General features: G+C 40.0%; 1 protein-coding gene across 2 annotated transcripts in view; it reads right to left on the reverse strand.

Moving 5' to 3' along the window:
- Positions 1–293: 293 nt before the first annotated feature.
- EPAS1 (endothelial PAS domain protein 1) overlaps positions 294–19,339 on the reverse strand; it is a 75,337-nt gene continuing 56,291 nt past the window's right edge. For both annotated transcript variants that reach the window (XM_080614641.1, XM_080614640.1), the window contains 10 exons: positions 13,482–13,588; positions 8,149–8,296; positions 7,180–7,388; positions 6,664–6,851; positions 5,674–5,784; positions 3,517–4,001; positions 2,279–2,402; positions 2,074–2,191; positions 1,363–1,548; positions 294–640 (listed from right to left, as the gene is read on the reverse strand). In XM_080614641.1, coding sequence (XP_080470767.1) covers positions 489–640; positions 1,363–1,548; positions 2,074–2,191; positions 2,279–2,402; positions 3,517–4,001; positions 5,674–5,784; positions 6,664–6,851; positions 7,180–7,388; positions 8,149–8,296; positions 13,482–13,588 — 1,828 coding nt within the window. In that variant the 3' untranslated portion in view covers positions 294–488. The remainder of the gene's footprint in view (positions 641–1,362; positions 1,549–2,073; positions 2,192–2,278; positions 2,403–3,516; positions 4,002–5,673; positions 5,785–6,663; positions 6,852–7,179; positions 7,389–8,148; positions 8,297–13,481; positions 13,589–19,339) is intronic.

The raw sequence follows: 19,339 nt of genomic DNA on the forward strand, positions 1-19,339 counted from the left end.
AAAGTTACAATACAATAAATGCTGGAAAACAGAAAGACTCAGAAGGTTTCAATTTGGCAGATCAACAAAAAGCTGTGGTTGGACATCAAATTTGTTTCATTCATCTTTGGCAATAAAAAGAAATCTTTGCACTACTGCAGCCAAAGTACATCACCGGATGAGGCATTTATACCACAGCTTTTTATTAGCATGAAATTTGCAGAAAATTTCAGCATATAAATTACAGGTAATGAGACAAGGGGAGGGTAATCAAACTCTCTAAACAACACTTTAATTGCAATAGAGAAAATACAGTAGGTGTATTTCTTTAATATGAATAATAAAGTGAGTAACTTCAAAAGGCCACTATTTGGTAACGTGGACAGGTTCAATATCTAAGTAAAATCCTGTAAAAGTGTATTTGTATTAGAAATTGTCTACTTGCAAAAATATATTTAAAAACTGAAGCTGTTTTGAACAGTATAGGCCATGGAATCTTGCAGGATCGCTCAGGTTGCCTGGTCCAGCGCTCTGAGCAGTTCACTGCCCTGCAGAAGCGTAGAGCTGCCCAAAACGGGGACGTTCACCTCACAGTCATATCTTGTCAACTCAGGCAACAAGTAGGGTTCAAAGGAAGGCCCCAGCAGACGACTGGTCATACCTGGAAGAGATTAGAGAAGTAAGGCATGGTGCTGAGACTATTTCCTCTCATCCTTCTTCTAGTTTATACCAGTTCTTATTTCATTTTGTTTATATATCAATATGCCTCAAACCACCAGCAGTTAGAGGTTTCAGAGCAAACCTATGCATGGCTGTCCCTTAAACTGTTGCAAGCGTGTCACACGGACATGTGCAGTTTTTCACTTCTACCCCCAATTTACATGGCTCTGTGAAAAATTATATTGGTGCAGATGAGGAAAGCTGTAGTAAAGACATAGTTTATAAATTGACACTCACTCCCCTTATATATTAAAAGGGACATGTATGTATGTCCCCTTTAACTACTTATTTTAACTTTCATAAGGCTATCAAGACTGTAATCTACAAAACTCCTGTATCAATGCTGCAGTGAAGTTGTTTAGTACAGTTTAATCAATTGTATCACAAGACAAGAATATGGATGGAGGATGATTCAACCTTGAAGGTAAAAAGTTAAGTTTAACTGAAATGAAGAGCAAAAATGTCTTTTCCTCATATACTACAAGTGTATTCATTAAAGTTTCACACTAAACAACAGAACTATTTTCTCATGCTATGAAACAATACATTTTTGGTTCCTAGTTTATCAGCCTCCTCCATAATTCTTTAAGTGCATTTTTCCATGGAATCAGCATTGGAACTAAGTACCAACATTTTCCAATTTCTGTATTTGACAGCTCTTACCTGACACTTTATGAGCTGGCTGGACAGCATAGTCCTGACAATGGGAACTGTAAAACGGAGGGGGAAATGCTCCTGCTTTCAAATTCTCTCCAGCACTGCCACAGGGCGGTTGCTGCTGCTGCTGTTGTTGCTGCTGTAGTTGATTCATTGGTTGGCTCAGGCCCCTCGAATTACAGACAAATTCATCTGATTTACACAACAGGAGAGAAAGAAAAAAGGTAAGCCAGTATAATAACTAGTAGATAATACTAATTCAGAGCAAAGTGATCCTTGCTGTGATGGTCACACAGTGTGGGCTTGTCACAAAAGAAGTCCACAAACAGCACTACTTGTACAATTGTGTAATAGAGCTACTATACAAGATATGCTTGTGTAAGGAAACACAATGTTGTAGAGAGAAAGTATCAGTTTTAGCTCTGAGATATCTGCATCTCTGATCAGCATGAAGCCAGCTCATCTCCATTAAGCTGATCTCTGTTACATCCGAAGCAAGGATGTGAACATACATGAAGCCATCTACCTGGTATTTTATCAAATGTACCTTAAATTATTCAACTCTTAATGATATAACTTGATCTTTAATTTTAGCTTAATGTAATATTTACAGAACTTCTTTGCATTTCCTTTTGAAAGAGCTTAATTTCCTATTCAACCTGTCTTAAAATTGTGTTTCAATACTTAACATTGCAAAACCACTTTCTTTTGTCTTACCAGTAAGAACACTTGTGCTGAGAGATTTCTTTTCTGTAACCAAGGAACAGTTTTCCCCTTTGAGAAATTTCATTCTCTTCCACATTAGGTGAGATGAATTAATGACAGATGGATCTCCCTAGAATGCAAAGAAAAGTAAACCAAATAATCAACACCGATGACAAGGGTGAGTTGAAAGTTATGAAGGAGATGTATTTCTTATTACCCCACTCAGCTGTTGTAATGCTTGTTCTTCATAATCCAGTTGCCGCTTCAATTTCAAACTGTTAGCCAGAGCAATTCTTGCTGGGTTTACATCTATGCCTCGTTGCCCAAAAGCATCCAAAGGCCTGTGGAGAAAAGATCTCTGGGTGAGTGAGCAGGGAGGCAAATCTATACTGTCTTGTTTGTTTCTACAAATTCTTTCATTTAAAGACATTTAAGGTGTCTTTTGACACATGGCAGGGGACAGGCCTCAAATGCCAAATGTTTTTACTTCCTTTTGTTAGTCATCGTACAAGCTTTGGAAACTTTTGATTCTTGGGATCAAGGACTAATGAAAGTCTAACAAACAGCCTCTAGGGATCTCCAGGCAGACACAGAGATGCTGTGGAAAAGAAAATCACATGATTTTTAAGGCTAGGATTTTGAACGCCACACCTCTCCCCTTGCTTTACATACTAAATATGAACACATAGGTTCCTGTCTGGGGACAAACCCTCTCTTTACAGATGCATATGCAGATACTGGTATTTCTGCCAACAAGAAATCCCAGAAAGCAAACTGTAGGCATACTGCACAGCTTCACGTTTTAAAATGATGACTGCCATTTTACGTACTTCTTGCATGTTTCAACACTGAAGACCCAAGAGCTATACAGAAGCTACCAGCTATCACAGGAAGCTTCTGGGACTGTGGCCTCTGATCTACATCTCATGTACTGTTCAACTGCATAAGAAAGTGAACAAGGTAAGGAAGGGCTGTAGAAAAAAAGCCTGTAATTTTACATCTTAGTTGTAGCATTTCCATATACCAACACTTAAGTGTATTGTCATCTCTTCCCTATTTTCTGTTGTGCAAAAAAAAAAATACGCAAGGTAAGAAAGTATACATGAGTCACAGCTTACTGTTGGCCCAGTAACGCCTTTTCAGTACCTCTCTTAAACTGCATAAAGTGAAGGAGGTTGTGCAAAATTACTGGGGTAATGCTTACTTGCCCAGCAAAGTTTATTTGTGTGTCCTTACAAGGCAATGAAAAATTAGCCCACTTCTGCTTCCACCAGACTGACTGAGAGCACTGGGAGAGCACCACGCTAACTTCCCCAGAGGCACAGTCTGACGCCTAGCAAAACAGCTATTCCAGCTGAGTTGAGAAAAGGAATTATTCAAGATAATATTCCCTCTCATCCCCCCCCCCCAAACTTTTTTTAGTAAAATAAATAGATATAGCACAAAATCTCTTACCTTTTTTTATATATGGGCATGTTTGGAGAATGTATTGGTGGTCCTAAGGGGGAACTTGATAGGGATCCTGAGTATTTATCCATGAGTCTCCATTTAGAAGGGATGTATTCTAAGGGGGGATCAGGTGGCCATTGTGTGTTTGGTCTTCCTCCCATCGAAGACAAGGGAGTGCTGGCTTGGTCATGGTACGGTGGCAGTGATGACCTGCTCATGTTGTTGAAGAACACCGATGACAGGGACCCATGACCAGGATTCACTTTTTTATGTGATAGCTGTGGACAATATTTTTCTGGGAGAAACTGATTCTGTGAAGCAGAAGCAAGGGGTTGGAAGATGGTACTCATGCTACTTAGACTCTGCTGGGTATTTTGTGCACTTTCAGAGAGAGAACGGTCGTCTTGGCAGATTGGGCTGAGCTGGAAATCTTCTCCATCCATAGGAATGTAAGGAGCCAAGGTTTCAAGGTCCAGTTCATTGAAGTCAGTCTGCACAAAAATACAGTAAGTTCATAAAAGTTTATAATAGCTGGGGCAGTTAGTGTGATGAGGAATACAAGTAGATGCGAAGCAGAAAAATTGCTGATGCCAAATTTACCTATATGAAACTGGCCAACTCCTCCTTGAATGTGTCGTAATTCTGTGACTAGTATACACGTTCATCATGCCATCAGTAGCAAAGACAACAACCTGAAGAAAAAACCCCTCCCAGCTAGGCAGTATCTGCTAAAGCATCTTGCATGCAGCCTGTGACACCAGTGTGATCTGAAGTAGATCTTGTGTTTCAGTATGTTTTGAATAATTTGTCTGCTAAGACTCTACCACATGTGGTGTGCAGTTCAACCTCAGGCTTTTTCATGCTAAAATAGAAAATGGAGCTTCCTCATACTCAAGCTACAGGAAAAAAATGCATCTAAAAAATGCAAATGTTTTAAAAAAACTTAGTCAGAAGGCACTATTGCACTTAAATTTGTGTATTTTTTTCCCTTGGAGAACTAGTCGTATTTAAATATATTCCTCTTGGCCTTTTAACAGAGCTGAACAGAGAGGGAAATCAATGTTGGCACACTTGTCATGAGCTGACTGGTGGATGTTTCTAATGCTCATTTTTCCCACTAAAGCCGCTGATGTGGTGGGACACTCGTGAGCAAGCAAATGCTGAACCTGACAAAACTGAAGTTTGCAATGTCAAGTCTTGCACTCAGTTTAATCATGATCCACATTTCCCCCCCCTTCTGTCCACTCTTTCTATTACTGAAACAGCTTTCATTGCTGTTTATGTCCAGACTTAGATGAAATTTCTTCAGGACATGGACAACAGCCTACCTAAGTCTGCAAACTGCACTGACAAATGGAGGCACCTCATTCAGGCCCCAGCACCCCAAACTTTCCATAGGATTAATAGAAAGAGAAGAGTATAAGGTCTGAGCTGCCAGCCAGTTTGTTTTATTAAAAAGTATAAGCTCTTAACGAAGGCATTTCAATTAAGTACCTAAAGTTAGATGGGCCAAATCAGGCCTATATCTTTCATTCACTAGCTCACTTGATGCAATGTTATAATATTGGATTAATTCATTTATAGAGGGAATTTCCACACTTACACCCTGATCAGAATACATGAGATGAAGACCATACCTTATTTTACATGCAAGAAATTGTTGCATCTCTCTGAAGTCTTCCAAGAGGTAAAACAAGAACAATATCTCCAAAATGCCAGTTTGCATTTTGTAGTTAAAGGAGATGCGTGCTATGGAGGGACATTCCTTTCTCACTTCAATGTTTTGCAAGAATTAGTTTATTTATATTTTGTTCTAGAAAGGATGTTTGCTTGTTACCCTCATCATTAGGCTAGGTTGAAAGAAATTGTTGCTGCTTGTTTTCCTACAGTCTACAGATGCTTCCAGATTCTTAAGAGGTAAAAAAAGTCAGCAGAGAGCTTTATCAGTGCCACCACAGTGACAGCCTAAACCACTTGCTTCAGCGTTAGGGACAGAAATTTACACCCCAGCTTTTGAAAGCGAATGAATTTTAGTGTTGTGCATCAAAGCTTTGATGTATATGTGCAAATGCAGTTCGTGTGTTATATCACTGTATCTGTCTGTACCACCTACCAGCAGAGGACTGATCTTTATGGCTGTTGGAAGAGACATTAGTTCCTTACCTGTGAGGTGCACTGGCTTTTTGATTCTGTGTCCATGGCAAAAAGTTTTTCAATCACTTCAATCTTTAGATCTTCATCCACAGAACTGTAATAATCTCCTGGGCTGCTTGGCTGCACAGAGATAAGAATTTGCTATAAGCAGCAAGACAACCATAGTACTGGTTTAGCATCATGCTGTTTACACTGTACTGTTCAGTAATGGATCTTCCCTATGAAAAGCAAATGGGCAGACTGTATATATAGTATCCTCAGAACCCAAAACTGTCTGCTTCTATCATATCATTTTCTCCAACACAATACTGGTCACTACAAAACACAGGCACCCAATACAGGAACCTAGTTGTCTTCTTGGTTTAAATGGTTTGGGTTTGTTTTGGCAACTCAGACCAGAAACATGAAATGTACACTATTAAATACTTTTGTCAAGCGAAAGATGCTCAGCAACACCTCAATGCCTCTCTTATCATTGGACATCCTCTAGTAAAGGCCAGCTAAGAGTGGCTCCAGCTCTTGGGGGCAATGCCCTCAAAACACGTTCATTCTTTCAGTGGGGAATGAATGGAGCTGCTCTCAAAAGCCTGAGCTGGGTAAGCTTTCTAAAGACTACAGCTTCTAGTGAACAAACAGAAAGAGGAGGGGTCTGGGACAGTGGTGCTAGTGACAACATTATTTCACAATAGCTTTTTGTTCAAGGCTAACTCATGAAAGGTAGCATGTTGTTATACTTGTCTTGTAAGTTACAGCAATTACTGAGGAACAGCTGAAAGAAAAAGAGGATTGCAATGTAAAGGCAGGATATAGTTCCTATCCTATGGTTTTGCTTTTGATGCTTAAGATATACACAGTACAGGAGGGATATAGATACACTGGTCCTTGTTAATAAGCAATGAGAACAGGACTGCTAAGATGAAAACATCATCTATATATATTGATGGGACTTACATACACAATATAACATGCATTTATTCCTACTTTTAAAGCTCCTCTTACCGTGGAACAGCTACTGTTACTGCTTGCACTTGGAGTACTGTTGCCAGGTGCAATCTGAGGCATTGTAAAGGATGGTATTGTCAGTGTTTCACCTTGAGCAGTGTGGCTTTTCACTTCCACTGGCCATGCTTGCTTTGTTGTCAGTACAGCAGTGGGGAAGGCAGGGGCTTCCTCAAACTTCTGCGTCCCTGGATGGAGTTTTAACAATATTAATGAACGCTTTTAGCTTGTCTGTGTTATGATATAATTGCAGCTATTCATTAAAAGTAAACACTGCTCCTAGTTGCCATGACAATAAGTTGGCATAGACTTAATATGTGTTGTTTAGTCAGCAAGAAAGCCTGAATCTGCTGTCATTCACAGAAATTTTCCACTGGTGTGAGCACATAGGCTCTTATAGACACTACTCCCAGTTTGTGCACACAGCAAACAGACCTTGTCTATTATAAAGTCTCTATAAATGTAGGCTCACACACGGTTCTTTGTTGTACAAAAATTATTTATACAAATACTAACCAAAATCCAGGGAAATAATGGCATCGCCGGGTGTTGGTGCCAGCTGAGCCAGTTCCTCTGGTTCCTCCTTTAGCTTAGTAAACAAGAAGTCACTCTTCTCTGTTGCGGGGATGCTGCTCTCGTAGGTGGTGTTCATCGTCAGCAGGTGAGGCTTGAAGAGCGATTCCGTTTGGTCCATGGAGAACACAACATCGTTCTTCTCAATTTCACTGACAAGAAAATAGGTTTTAGGCATTTTGCACTCTAAAAAACAAAAAGATGCGAGTAATGTAGGCAGCACGCGCTCTCTAAAGCTGGGGCCCATACAAGCGTTTTGGCCTCTCTGGGTGGCATGCCAGGCTCCCAGCAGGCGAGGCACGGTTCCAGCGTTGCTGAGCACCACCATCTCGGGTGATGCAGAGACTGTGGTCAGTAGTTCTGTGGGAATACTCAGGGCTTTGTTGCACTGCTTTTTAAAGGGATGTAGTAGAGGCTATAATGACCCAGACTATCACTCAAATAAGTATTTCCTATTTTGGCCCCATCTAGGACTAAAAATACTTGAGTTTGGCAAAGGAGACAAAACTTCTGATTGGTCCTGATTTTAGAGGTGTAAACAGTTTCTCCTAGCAACATAAGATGCAATTACTACTTAATTTTCTCTCTCTGACACAGTATTAGAAAACCAAAACACATTAGCAGTAGTGTTACACAACACAATCTTCAGCCCAGGCTTTACACTTTCATACTAGCACAGCAGCCACTCTGAAGAAGAGAAGGGCTGTGGTGTATTTCAACAGCGTGCATGGGAACAGACATGCCACATTCTTCATCGATGTCTAACATCAGTAAACAAGACTGAACCAACATGACTAAACCGATTTCAGAATAACAACACTGAATAAACAGACCCTTCAAAAGTTCTCCTGATTACTGCATTTCTTCCAGCACGTGATTCCATACATGGTTTTTCTGGCCCGTACAGCTTACCTCAGCACATAGTTGACACAGACGATACACTGAGGCTGTAGGTTGCGTGTATTGTAAATCACTGTTCCTTGAGTCTCCAGCCATACGTATCCACCATGCTTGGCAAGCATACGGTACTGGCCTGTCACTACTTGACCTTTTGTACACACTGAGAAAAGGAAGCATAGAGATATAAATAACTCAGCAAGACAGGAACATACAATAAGCAACACTTGTTTTAAATAAACCCGCTTCTGAGTTTTAATTAGTGCAATTTTGCATACTGCATTTGTCATCAAGGTTGCTTAACTTTGGGAAAATTCAGCCATCTTGAATATGAAAGGGGCTGTTCATTTGAGGTTTCCATTCAAAGTTGGAAATTTGAGTGCTGGCATTTCAATTCCTGAGATAGCCTGAGTCTTCGGAGCAGACGGTGGGATTTAAAAAATCTAAGGTAAGACCCCAACTGCCCCCAGAATAATGCCTGCTGATCACTTGTTTCCTGAGAGTCCCTGTTCTAGAAGTAAGTGCCCTCAGTTTGAGCTCCCAAGTTGATCTGTAAGAAGGAGAACTTATTTAGGCAACTATTTAATACTTTCCTTATTTAGGTGCTGGATAAGCCCAAGAGTCAGAATGATTTAAAAGCCACACTCAAAAAATCAAAAAAAACCCTTATGGTTTAAATCTATATTTTATATAAACATAGATATATCTATAGATATAGATATATTTATAAATATATTTCATATACATATCTAAATCTATATTTTATATACTTATGTATTTACTTTATATAGAAATTTATATAAATATATTTGAATTTATATATATTTATAGATTTTTATATATATAAATTATATAAATGTATACATTTATCTATATTTTTATATATATATTTTATATATATTTATGTTTCTTTTTATACCTTAATGCTAAGAGATGGAGACATCAACATCATAAGCAAAGTGGAGGTGGCATTAGCACAGCACTGGTCTTAAGAGGCTAAAGAAGTACTATTACGCTTAAGTTTCATACTTTAAGAATGGTAAATGGGACAGTTTTGCCTAGGACAATATAAAGCTGAATTACTGTATTCTCTATCTGCTTGATCTGTGGTGTTCCTCTGCAATAGCTTGAAATTAGCAGCCTAGAAGAAACCAAGAGCCATGTGACAAATCAAATGATGTTTATTTAACTTGAAATGTTTTTTGAACTGGCCGGTGTTTCTCAAGCAATCAACTGACAATGGTACAACTTGGGTTTAAAGCCTCATCTAGATGTCTGAAGGGTGAAATCCCACCTCCTTCCAATATTTTGTAATATTTGAAGACACTGAGCTTTCAATCTGGAGCTTTGGAATTCTGAGATGTGAAGTTTTATGACCTCCTGACTGCAGTAATGTGTCAGTTGAGGAAAAATACTGTTGATCAATAGGAATAAAATTAGGGCTGGAATATGCAAGCAGTACTCATACTAGGAAGAATCTGTATTTGTGAGCAGAGGTAGTTGTATTGAGTAGCAAAAGTGGGAACTGGCTCAACTAAACCTTTGACCACATTGGCAATCTTTCCTTTTAAACAGCTTTTACACCATCAAACTAACACCCTAAAAATAATGCAGTTTGACTCGGCAGGACTGGAAACTCAATTCTGCAGTCTTTATACAGAAAAGCTTCCTGTGAATGTGGCCTTTACGAGAAACTATTTATTGCCAGTCTCTCCTACATTGCCACCATACAAATGTACAAATCCAGGCCCATGAAATACAACAACTGTTCTGCAGATAATTGTTGTTGTGTTTATCCTTCTATCTCTGAAGTTTGTTTTCTTCCTAGGAGTATTTAATCATCCTTCATTTAATTTACTTAGACAAAGTAGAACATTACTTTTATTGATTAAATACTTCTGGTGGAACAAAATCAAAAGGCTTTCATTTCAGAGTGTTTTAGTGACTGGACTGTTCTGCTCTGCTTGTGAAACATAATTACACTGCTTCCTAATCGTCAGTTCATCAATAAGAGTCACAGTGTAGGCGCCTGTTACATTACAAAGAAGCTTTTTACTGCTTTAATCTTTTTTATTATTGTTATTCAAAGCATGTCATGTTCTGATATAATAAAGTACAGCAGAATCTCTCCATGGGGTAATCTCATAAATTAACAAAGTCAGCAGTTACAAGCATATTAGTATTAGTGCTGCATTTAAGGTTCTGCCTTCAGAGTGAACTTCTCACTTTTTTCTCCTGGTTGTTTTTAATCATACATTGTCTGGATCTTTACAGAACTAGTAACATCTCAATGAAATAGGCTCCAATTATATTCCTTATCTTTGGGTGGAAAAGAGGGAAAGGCAGGGATGAATTTAATGGAAAACAAAAATTTGGTTTTCAATTGCCAAGACACATGTGAAATATGATTTACGTGGAAGGCTTGGCAAACTTCTGCTAAGTGCTACCAAGTGGCAGGTCCAGATGGTGACATTCAGCTCCCTATTGAAGTCAGCAGCAAAATTCCCATTGGCTTTAATGGCAACAAGACCACTCTTAAATGGAAGTGATTATAGATTATTAATTACTGAATTGGAAAATACAGCTCTACAGTCAATCTTTTGTGTATATTTATGTAACAAGACAGATATTTTCATCTTGCTTGCATAACAAGCAAAACATTGGGTATGATAAATAAATACTGCCAAATGCACTCTCTAGTCTTCCCATTTGATGGTGACTAATTAAGACTCTTGTACTCTATATGCAACAGTACTTCCAGCCAAGAACACAAATGTTATTGTTGCTTGCTTGAATGTGAGGTTATTTCACCTCAAGAAAAAATAACAACCCTGCATTATAATAAAGTTGCAATAAGCATGATTTATCACTAAATTAGAAGGAAGGAAAGGGAAGGCCTTCTGCTTCTAACCAAGAGACTCATTTGAGGTTTTTCTCCTTCCCTCTCTTCAAACTTCAGTCTCCTCCCTCTATTTCCTGTGCATCTTTACAACACTAAGTGGTTGGCACTGTCAGAATTGATGCCTGTGTTACTGAATGAATATATACCCTATACATAGCATATTTCTAATAAAAAATATTGTTTAATAAATACAAGTGTGCTGAACACAAACTTTGAGGTGGATAGTTCCATGTATAAGTGGCTATGGTTAGGAAGAACTAAAGTTCTGTATAGCTACATGCCAGGAAGAACTAGGAAGCTCTCTATAAGTTATATACCTGCTTGGTTACCCTGGTTACAAGCTCTCAACAGCAGACGTTACAAAACCTAGGGATTTCTTATTTGGAGGGCTTATGTGTGCTTTCTCAAGTCACAGCTTGCTGTCACTTTGCCTTTGTGGTTGTTCTCTGAGTTGGTAAGAAGCCTGACTGTCCCAGAAGACATGGAAAGTATTTATCTTAGAACTAAAGGGGTCAAATTTGCTGGCTCTTGTCAGCAACAGCATTTATCACAGCACAGACTTTGGTCCTGTGCTTCCAACAGTAAAGACTCTGTGCTATCATAAACACTATGACACAGTTTGATCCTAAATATTTATAACCTGTGCAGTGCACAGTGCCTTGAGCACTTCTGCTGGTATAACTCGCCCTCTCTAGACTTCCCTTTGCTTTCATTCCGATTCTCAATCAGTCCTCATGCCCAAGAGCAAAACCTTGTAGGACATGGCTCTTCACTGTAGGCACAAACGGCATATAGACATACGCTTTGCACTATATGAGGTGAATTAAATGGCTAGAGTGAGGAGTAACCTCAGTCAACTCCTGGTCAAGATGGACAAGTCCCAACTCAGCGGTTCCACTTCATTAACTAGATAGGGATAACCATGAAGGTCTCTCTCTCCTGTTACCAAAGAGATTGCCAGCTCTCGTTTCATTCCTTCCCTGGCATTGTCTCATTCTTAGAAATGCAACTCAACAAGTCAAAAGCAACAGTGCAGCACACCCCCTGATTCCTCAGGATGACTCTAGATAGCTCAGCATAGGATACAGACATCCTATCTATGAACATCACTAATTCCTTTTCACTGTTCAAAACACAAACACATTACCTAAGAAACCATTTTAACAAACACATTCCCAGACAACTCTCTGCAAGTATGGTTTGATTTCTTTTTTTCTTTTAGGCAGCTCAGGAAACAGGATGATTCATACCAACACTGTTTTACAGCACACAACTTTAATCACTGCCAAACGTTCTTCCGAGCAACATTTCAACTCAACATTGTCCTGAATTCTTGCCATTGGAATTAACGCATATTCCCTTTCCCCCTAAAGGTCAGACAGTTATTCTTTGCTGCCACTTTTCTCTGGGAAATAGAGAAATACTTTCTGTCAGTCTATTTGGTGGATAATTCCATATAGATGGGACCTAAGTTACGGGCTTTCTCCAGAGGACAGAGATCTTGATCATAGTAACTACAAGATGGGGATTTTTTAGCATGTGGACTCCAGTCTAGGCCCTTTGTTTTTTATCAAAAAGCAGCAGCAGACACTTTAGTGATCTGTTGCTGAGAACTCTCCCATACAGTAACTACTCAATGGCTGAAACAGCCAGGGGTGGGAATGTCATCTGTATATTAACACACCATGTTGTCTCTAGCCATAGCACCAACACTAAGGACAGACACTGAAAACTTGACTAATTCAAAGAACTCTAATGTGAGCAAGAGACAGTGTTTGGCCTGCTGAAAAGAGGGAGCAGAACTTGGATCTGACCCTTTGCTCCCAGAATAATTCAGGTAAAACCATCACTAACCATCATTAAAACCACCTAAAACTGGCAGCTCCCATAGGCATAAGAATAACAAGCAGCAGCTGTTCCTGGCAGTATATATTATTTGTATAATGAATATCCCTTTTAGAGAGTCTCCTTGCACATCTGTTTTGCGTGGGGAGGACAGTTGTTATTTGGTAGCAGAAGACAGACATTCAAAATTATACTGCAGTAAGTCCTTCCTATTACCCTTTACAGCTGCTCTTTCCTGCTGAGCCCAGCAGCACACTAGAAGGGTAATACCACCAGTAAACAGCCTTCTCACCAAGCCAGTACTGCCTAACTCAGCTTTTCAGATTTTCAGCTGATCCTTGTATTATCCCTCAGAGAGACAGCGATTCTCCCCTCTACCATCAAAGTTCGAACTAGGGCAAAAATCAGGCCCTTAGGAAAGATTATCAGCAGGTTTCAGCAAGACAAGCACAGTGACCTCTAAATTTTCTTACCAAGTGTAAATACTGTTCTCGGAGAACACCTGCACACAGGGTACATTTGTATCTCCAACTACTTACTGAGGTACCTGCAAGCTGTGCTTTACGTGCAGACTACAAAGACAAATAAGTATGTGACTTACAGTTCTGGTGACTCTTGGTCATACTCTCTGAGTCCAAGGCATGGTAGAACTCATACGCCGAACGGCCCAGCAGCTCCTCTGGATGGTATCCAATTAACTCTGTTATTCTTGGTTAAGAAAAAAGAAGCAACAAAACAGACTTTAAAATTCAGGTCACCTTAGCCTTATGCTAACATGCGCAGGGCAACCATCAGCTATAGCCTTTAGACTAAGAGAATTAAAACAGACCTTATAGAAGGTCTCAACTGGAAAACCCTCACTGACAAAGTCCTCAAGTTGCCCACTACATGCAAAATCTCCCGAATACCACCATTCAAAATCAGATACAAGTGAGGAGGGTAGTGGTTGGCACCATCAGGTTTAAAAGTATGCGTACATTTAAAAAACATACATCAAAGGGTTAAATCACTACTTTGGACATTGCATTTAATAAAATAAAAATGCAAGGTGAGGAAATTAAGGGCAGTTAAAAGTAAAAAAAAAAAAAAAAAAAGAATCAGCTCTTCTACTTAGCGTTTCTCAATTATATGAGAACTTCAGCACATGGATTAGGTTACTTGGGTGACTAATCCACAAACTAAGTAGGATTTTACACAAAGAAAGCTATGATCTCAAAAAATAGACTGTTTTTCAGAGCCTTTCCGAGTACTCGGGCAAGGTAGAACTTCTAACAAGTTCCTGAATAAATGAAAATAGGTCATCAAACTGCAGATGATTTCTTCTAATGAGAGGTGGAGGAAAAAGGTTCTTTTTTTCCTAAATCCAATTTGAAAAACCATCACACACCACTTTACAGGAAACACAGTGAAAAAAAAATTAAATTCAAAAGCAAAAAGATACCTTTTTTTTTTTCTGAGAAAAAAGGAAACATTACTGTTTTCCAAGGCAACAACCCTCTTGGATGCCTTTTCCTAGCTTCTAAAGTGCAATAACAACCTGTAATGTAGCAAAGAGCAATAGCAGAAACAATTACAAACCAACTGCTAAGCTGTCATAAACCTTGGAAAGGCAGGAGGTTTGCAAGGAACAGCCACATCCTGCAGCACGTCACCGCCGTCAATGGTGGTGCCCAAGTTTTATGCCTTGTAACTCCCTTGAAAGGGTTTATCTGCCACCACCACATTTGATCAGTGGCATTTTAAGAGACACATCCTCAGGCTTGTGTACTCCCTGGAAGGACAGCCTTGGCCCAGCCCTCTAGACACAAGCATGTCTTCACAAGACAGACATGTAAATACTGTAAAGCAAACAGAGCAAGAACATGGCATTCATCTCCTGGATCGCCCTCCAGCAAGGAAGACACAGAAGATGGAGCTATTTTGTGTGTGGTTTGAACGCCAAGGCCTTGAGTCAGCTTTTCCTTCACCTCCACAAAACTGTATCGTTCATACCCCTGGGACACCTTGGTTTTGTCACTCCAAAAACTACTCTGTCTTGATTTCCACAGAACAAACCTGGATTTATAATGGTTTAGCTGAGGAAAGACCGTAGTTGGCTTTACCAGGCTCCCCCCCAAGACTTACTCTCCTGTTTATATTTACAGTTTTATTTACGCTTACAGTTAGCCTAACAAAGGGGAAATCACAGAATCAGGTTTCAAAGAGCTGCTTTTCGGACTCTCCTCACTGACCAGCTTCTGAGCCTTTAAAATGCACCCCAGCCAAATCTGCAACTTTTCTCTGAAACCACAATGGCTTTTTCTGTTTTAATAAAAGCAGTAACTCTCATAACGAGTCGGTCATCAGAGCTGAACCACAAGGGGAAAAAGAACCAAATACAAAAGAAGCCCTAATAAAAGTAAGGCTCCCAAAATACAGTTGCTGCTTGCCTTTACACAGTCAGCTGGGACACATTGGGATAAGTAGCCTGAGGCTTTTGCCAGGACCAGTGTAAATACACAGTCCTTAAAAAACAGAAACTATGGCCTTTGGTTATATAATGGCATAGTATAATAAAACCATCCCGGTTAGTTTGGAGATCATCATGAGAGGAAAGCTTTTAACATTCAGGAAGTTGAGGATTTACTCTTAATCCAGTTGTTTGGAGCTGAGAGCCAAGTGAGGGTTGAGCACGGAGAAGGAAAAGGAAATAAATAATGGAAAAAAAGCACCATCATGTACCCAGCAGCACCAATGCAAATCCAAAACCACATTACAGCCTTCAAGAGTATCAACAGTGGAACTGAGATGGCAAGCGAAAAATATGCATTATGGCAGGCTGAAGAACTCTTAACTCTTATCATATAGGAACTGCAATCTCTATGTACAATTGACTATTCCAGCCCTGTAATTCTTCTCTGAAATTGCTCCTTGCTGCTCATAACAAGCACCCTCACTATAAAATTACTCTTTTTCTTATTCCATGGCACAGAACCACTTGTGGTGCAATCCAGCTGTGACAACGTCAAATTTAATTAGATGCAACAATCTTGGATGAACATTAGCAAGTAGCGAGTTGATACCTTTTTAATACAACCAACTAAAAAGTACACAGAAAGATAAAGTTATCAAAGAATTACCCACAAACCCCACAACACTGGGCACATTCTACTAGTGAAGAGTAACTGCTTTAGAAAAGAAATGGCTAAACATTTTCTGTGCCTTTCCTCACTAACCCATTCATCTGCTACCACTATTCAGATTGATCACATTTCTCGTTAAACACTCCTGGGAGTGAATTGATTTTGCATTTATTTATTTAAAATTACAGAATGTTTCTTTCTCCCATCCCAAAAACCCCTAAAATTAGCTCAGTATATTTTTAAATACCACTATTTTATAACAAATTCCCTTTCCCCGAGAATTGTTAGCAGTATTGGTTTGGGGTGCATGAATTGGCAGATCACACCCTCCTTTATTCCTCCTCTGCTGCTGCTAACTCCGAGAAGCTTGATCTTGCAGGCTAACAACATTGCAGGGCTGGAAACTAGGTTAGCCATTTCCATGTCACATTACACACTAGGGATGGGGGGGCAGCTATCTCCATCTCCATCACCATTCCTGTGACAATCTTGAGATGTTTGGGGAAGAAGACTGACCCCCCAGCTAAGAGCTTTAACAGCACCCAGAGGTGCCAGGAGGCAGCGTGTGCTTCAGCAAAGGTCCCTGCACTGACCTCACTTGAGCATCAGTTTGAGGTTCACACTCAGAATTCTACATGCTTTCCAAAGGAGCCTCTCAGCAATACAAAACGCTAAGTGAGAACACAGAGGACTAAGTGCAAAGGAAAAAGCATCCTACAGAGCCATGAGAAGGAATACATAACTAAAAGAGACACAGAAACACATATGCCCCGTGGCACCAAAGGGTCATTTACAAAACTGAGTCCGGAATGCAAGACTTCTACTTTGCTTAGACACTAGACAGAAAATTGCTCTTTGTGCAAGCGGGGGAATGACAAAATTGGAAACCAAACTGTATGGTGGTTTTGGATGGCATTCCTGCTATGGTAGGCTTTGTGTTCCCCTTGCATTTGTAAAAGCTCATTAGAAGGATAATACTAATTTTTGTTGAAGATGACAGGTGTCTGAGAGGCTGTTTGTTCTCTGTTAACCACTCATTGCTGAAAATGCAAATACCTTTGGGGGGGAATCTTCATTTTGCCAGACTAGCACTTCAGCTTTCTGAGCTAAACTTGTCACCATGATCCACATGGAAGTCAAAATCCCAGAGAACACAGCAGAGGTGGGCAGGAGCTGTCCATGTTACCAGCAGATATGGCCAGCTACTGCTACTTAAATGCTTTTTGAGACTACTTCAGTTTCTCTCAATATACCCATTTCTTGGGATGTGGACTAAAGGCAGAGTTTGTGCTTAAGCTACACAATGGAGGAATGAGCGATCTGAATCCTATTTCTAGATTTGTACAACTTTGCCCCATCTTATCTCTTCGAGACACAGCAAAGCAAAGAAAGCTCGCTCCTTTAAAGGCTGCCTCTCCTAATGAGACTAGCTATTTCAAGTATTTTGTTTTTTCTTAAAATGGTGCTTTTCTGTCTCTTTATAGGAAACACAACGCTTTTTATTGTATACCATTTCTTGAGTTAAAATAGTATCATAAGAACCAGCAGGACTGAGAAGCCAGGCTCTTTGTGAAAGACTGCTGTAATGTTTACTACTCATGAAAAAATAGCTGGGTGTATACTCGTTGGGCTGCATGTGGACTGTGTGTGTGAGGGTGTGGATCTTTTAACAAAGTCTTTCTGTATTCAAACTGCTACCAAGTTACTGAAGTTAAACTGGTCTTGACGGGAACAAACAAACCAAGTTATACTTAAAGCAGAATGAGTTAAAAAAAAGAAAAAGAGAAAGAAAAAGAAAACATAAAGCCCAACACAGCCACTGTGCTTGGGGTAAAAGCCACCCTGCCGAGTACCCACATTTCCTCTTGGAAATATTCATGGCTGCTTCTATTATAACCCAGAGCAACAAACAAAATGCAAAATCCTGGGACCCCTATCCACTCCTTAGAGGTAGAGCTGGCACCTCAGGTGTAGCTGCCCTGCTAGGCAAAAGTCTAGATGGGTACATGAAAAACTTCACCAGGACTCTTGTCTTTATTACTCATTTGGTCTAGCTAAATTTCATTATTAACAAAAGAAGTTGGTCATGTTTTGTTCTTAAACAGGACACACACCAAAAGCCAGTTTTGTCAATGCAGTTCTTTGGTTTCAGATATCCTCGTTTCACTGTTGTCTCCATACTGCATTTCCCCCCTGAGCAGGGATGAAGGGACACAGGAGGTCCTTTCAGATGCTTATTTGCATTCTCACCTGATTTAAAAATATTCCCCAAATACAGGTCAAACTGCAAACTGACTTAAATCCTCACCAGAGTTCTGAGGCCTGCATATTTCTCTGTTTTACAGGAACATAACTCAGTTTCGTTTCAGTTGGTCACAGCCTGGATACCACATGTACACACTTGTATTAGGAGAAATCTAACTGGGGCAAACAGTATTGGCTTTGCATCTTTGCAAGGGGCGGACATTGCAGACTGTGTCTCTGGCCATGGCAGGGAGGTTGGAACTAGACAATCTCCAAGTCCTTTCCAACCCTAACCATTCTATGATCTTCCTGCACCACCCTATTCTGAATCACCATACATCCTCCATCACTCCTTTTTCTGCTTCAACTCTTCCATTAAAAAGTTCTACTCAAGAAAAAACAATAAAGAGTATAACTAATTTGGCTTCTTGTAAGCAGGAACATACAATTCCCCAAAGCAAGTCATGCCTTCAAAGTAATGGGGAACATACGCTTCTCAGTGTGCCGGTGCCAGTGAGCTGGTATGTGACGCAGCCTCCGGAGCTGCCGCCCGCACATCTTCCCCCATGCAGAACAGATTTGTTTCCTTATCCTTCCCTCACCTGACGCAGCTACACACAGCAACTGTGGGCAAAGAGCAATTCCCTCTCCTTTCCCCAGCCTCCGTAAGAGGTCACAGGGATGAAGGTGAAAAGTCAATGTTACCTACAATGGCATGTTCCCTTCTCTGTTTTCAATACACTGGTCCCCTCCAAAACACTGCATATGGGTTTCTTTTGTTATGCGTGAACCATGAAGGCCAAGACTTAATGTGCTGAAGTAGTTCTGGGGCTTTCTATCAAATTCAGATACGGTTTTCACTTTTATTTTGTGGATTTTTCCACCACAGGACCATACAGCCACTGTTTCTGCCCACTCATCGGCCCCATGATCCCAAAGCATCAGCTATGCCACCAAGTTAACAAAGTTGCCTTTGTACAAATACTTGCCTTTTTTCTGACTAAAACACCCTCACTGGTGATCTTCCCCAACACAAAAGCATTGTCCAGCTAAACTAAACCCTCACTTGGATCACTGCATTGTACCACTGATC

This window comes from Psittacula echo (genome assembly GCF_963264785.1).
Source record: "Psittacula echo genome assembly, chromosome: 4".
Classification (NCBI taxonomy): domain Eukaryota; kingdom Metazoa; phylum Chordata; class Aves; order Psittaciformes; family Psittacidae; genus Psittacula; species Psittacula echo.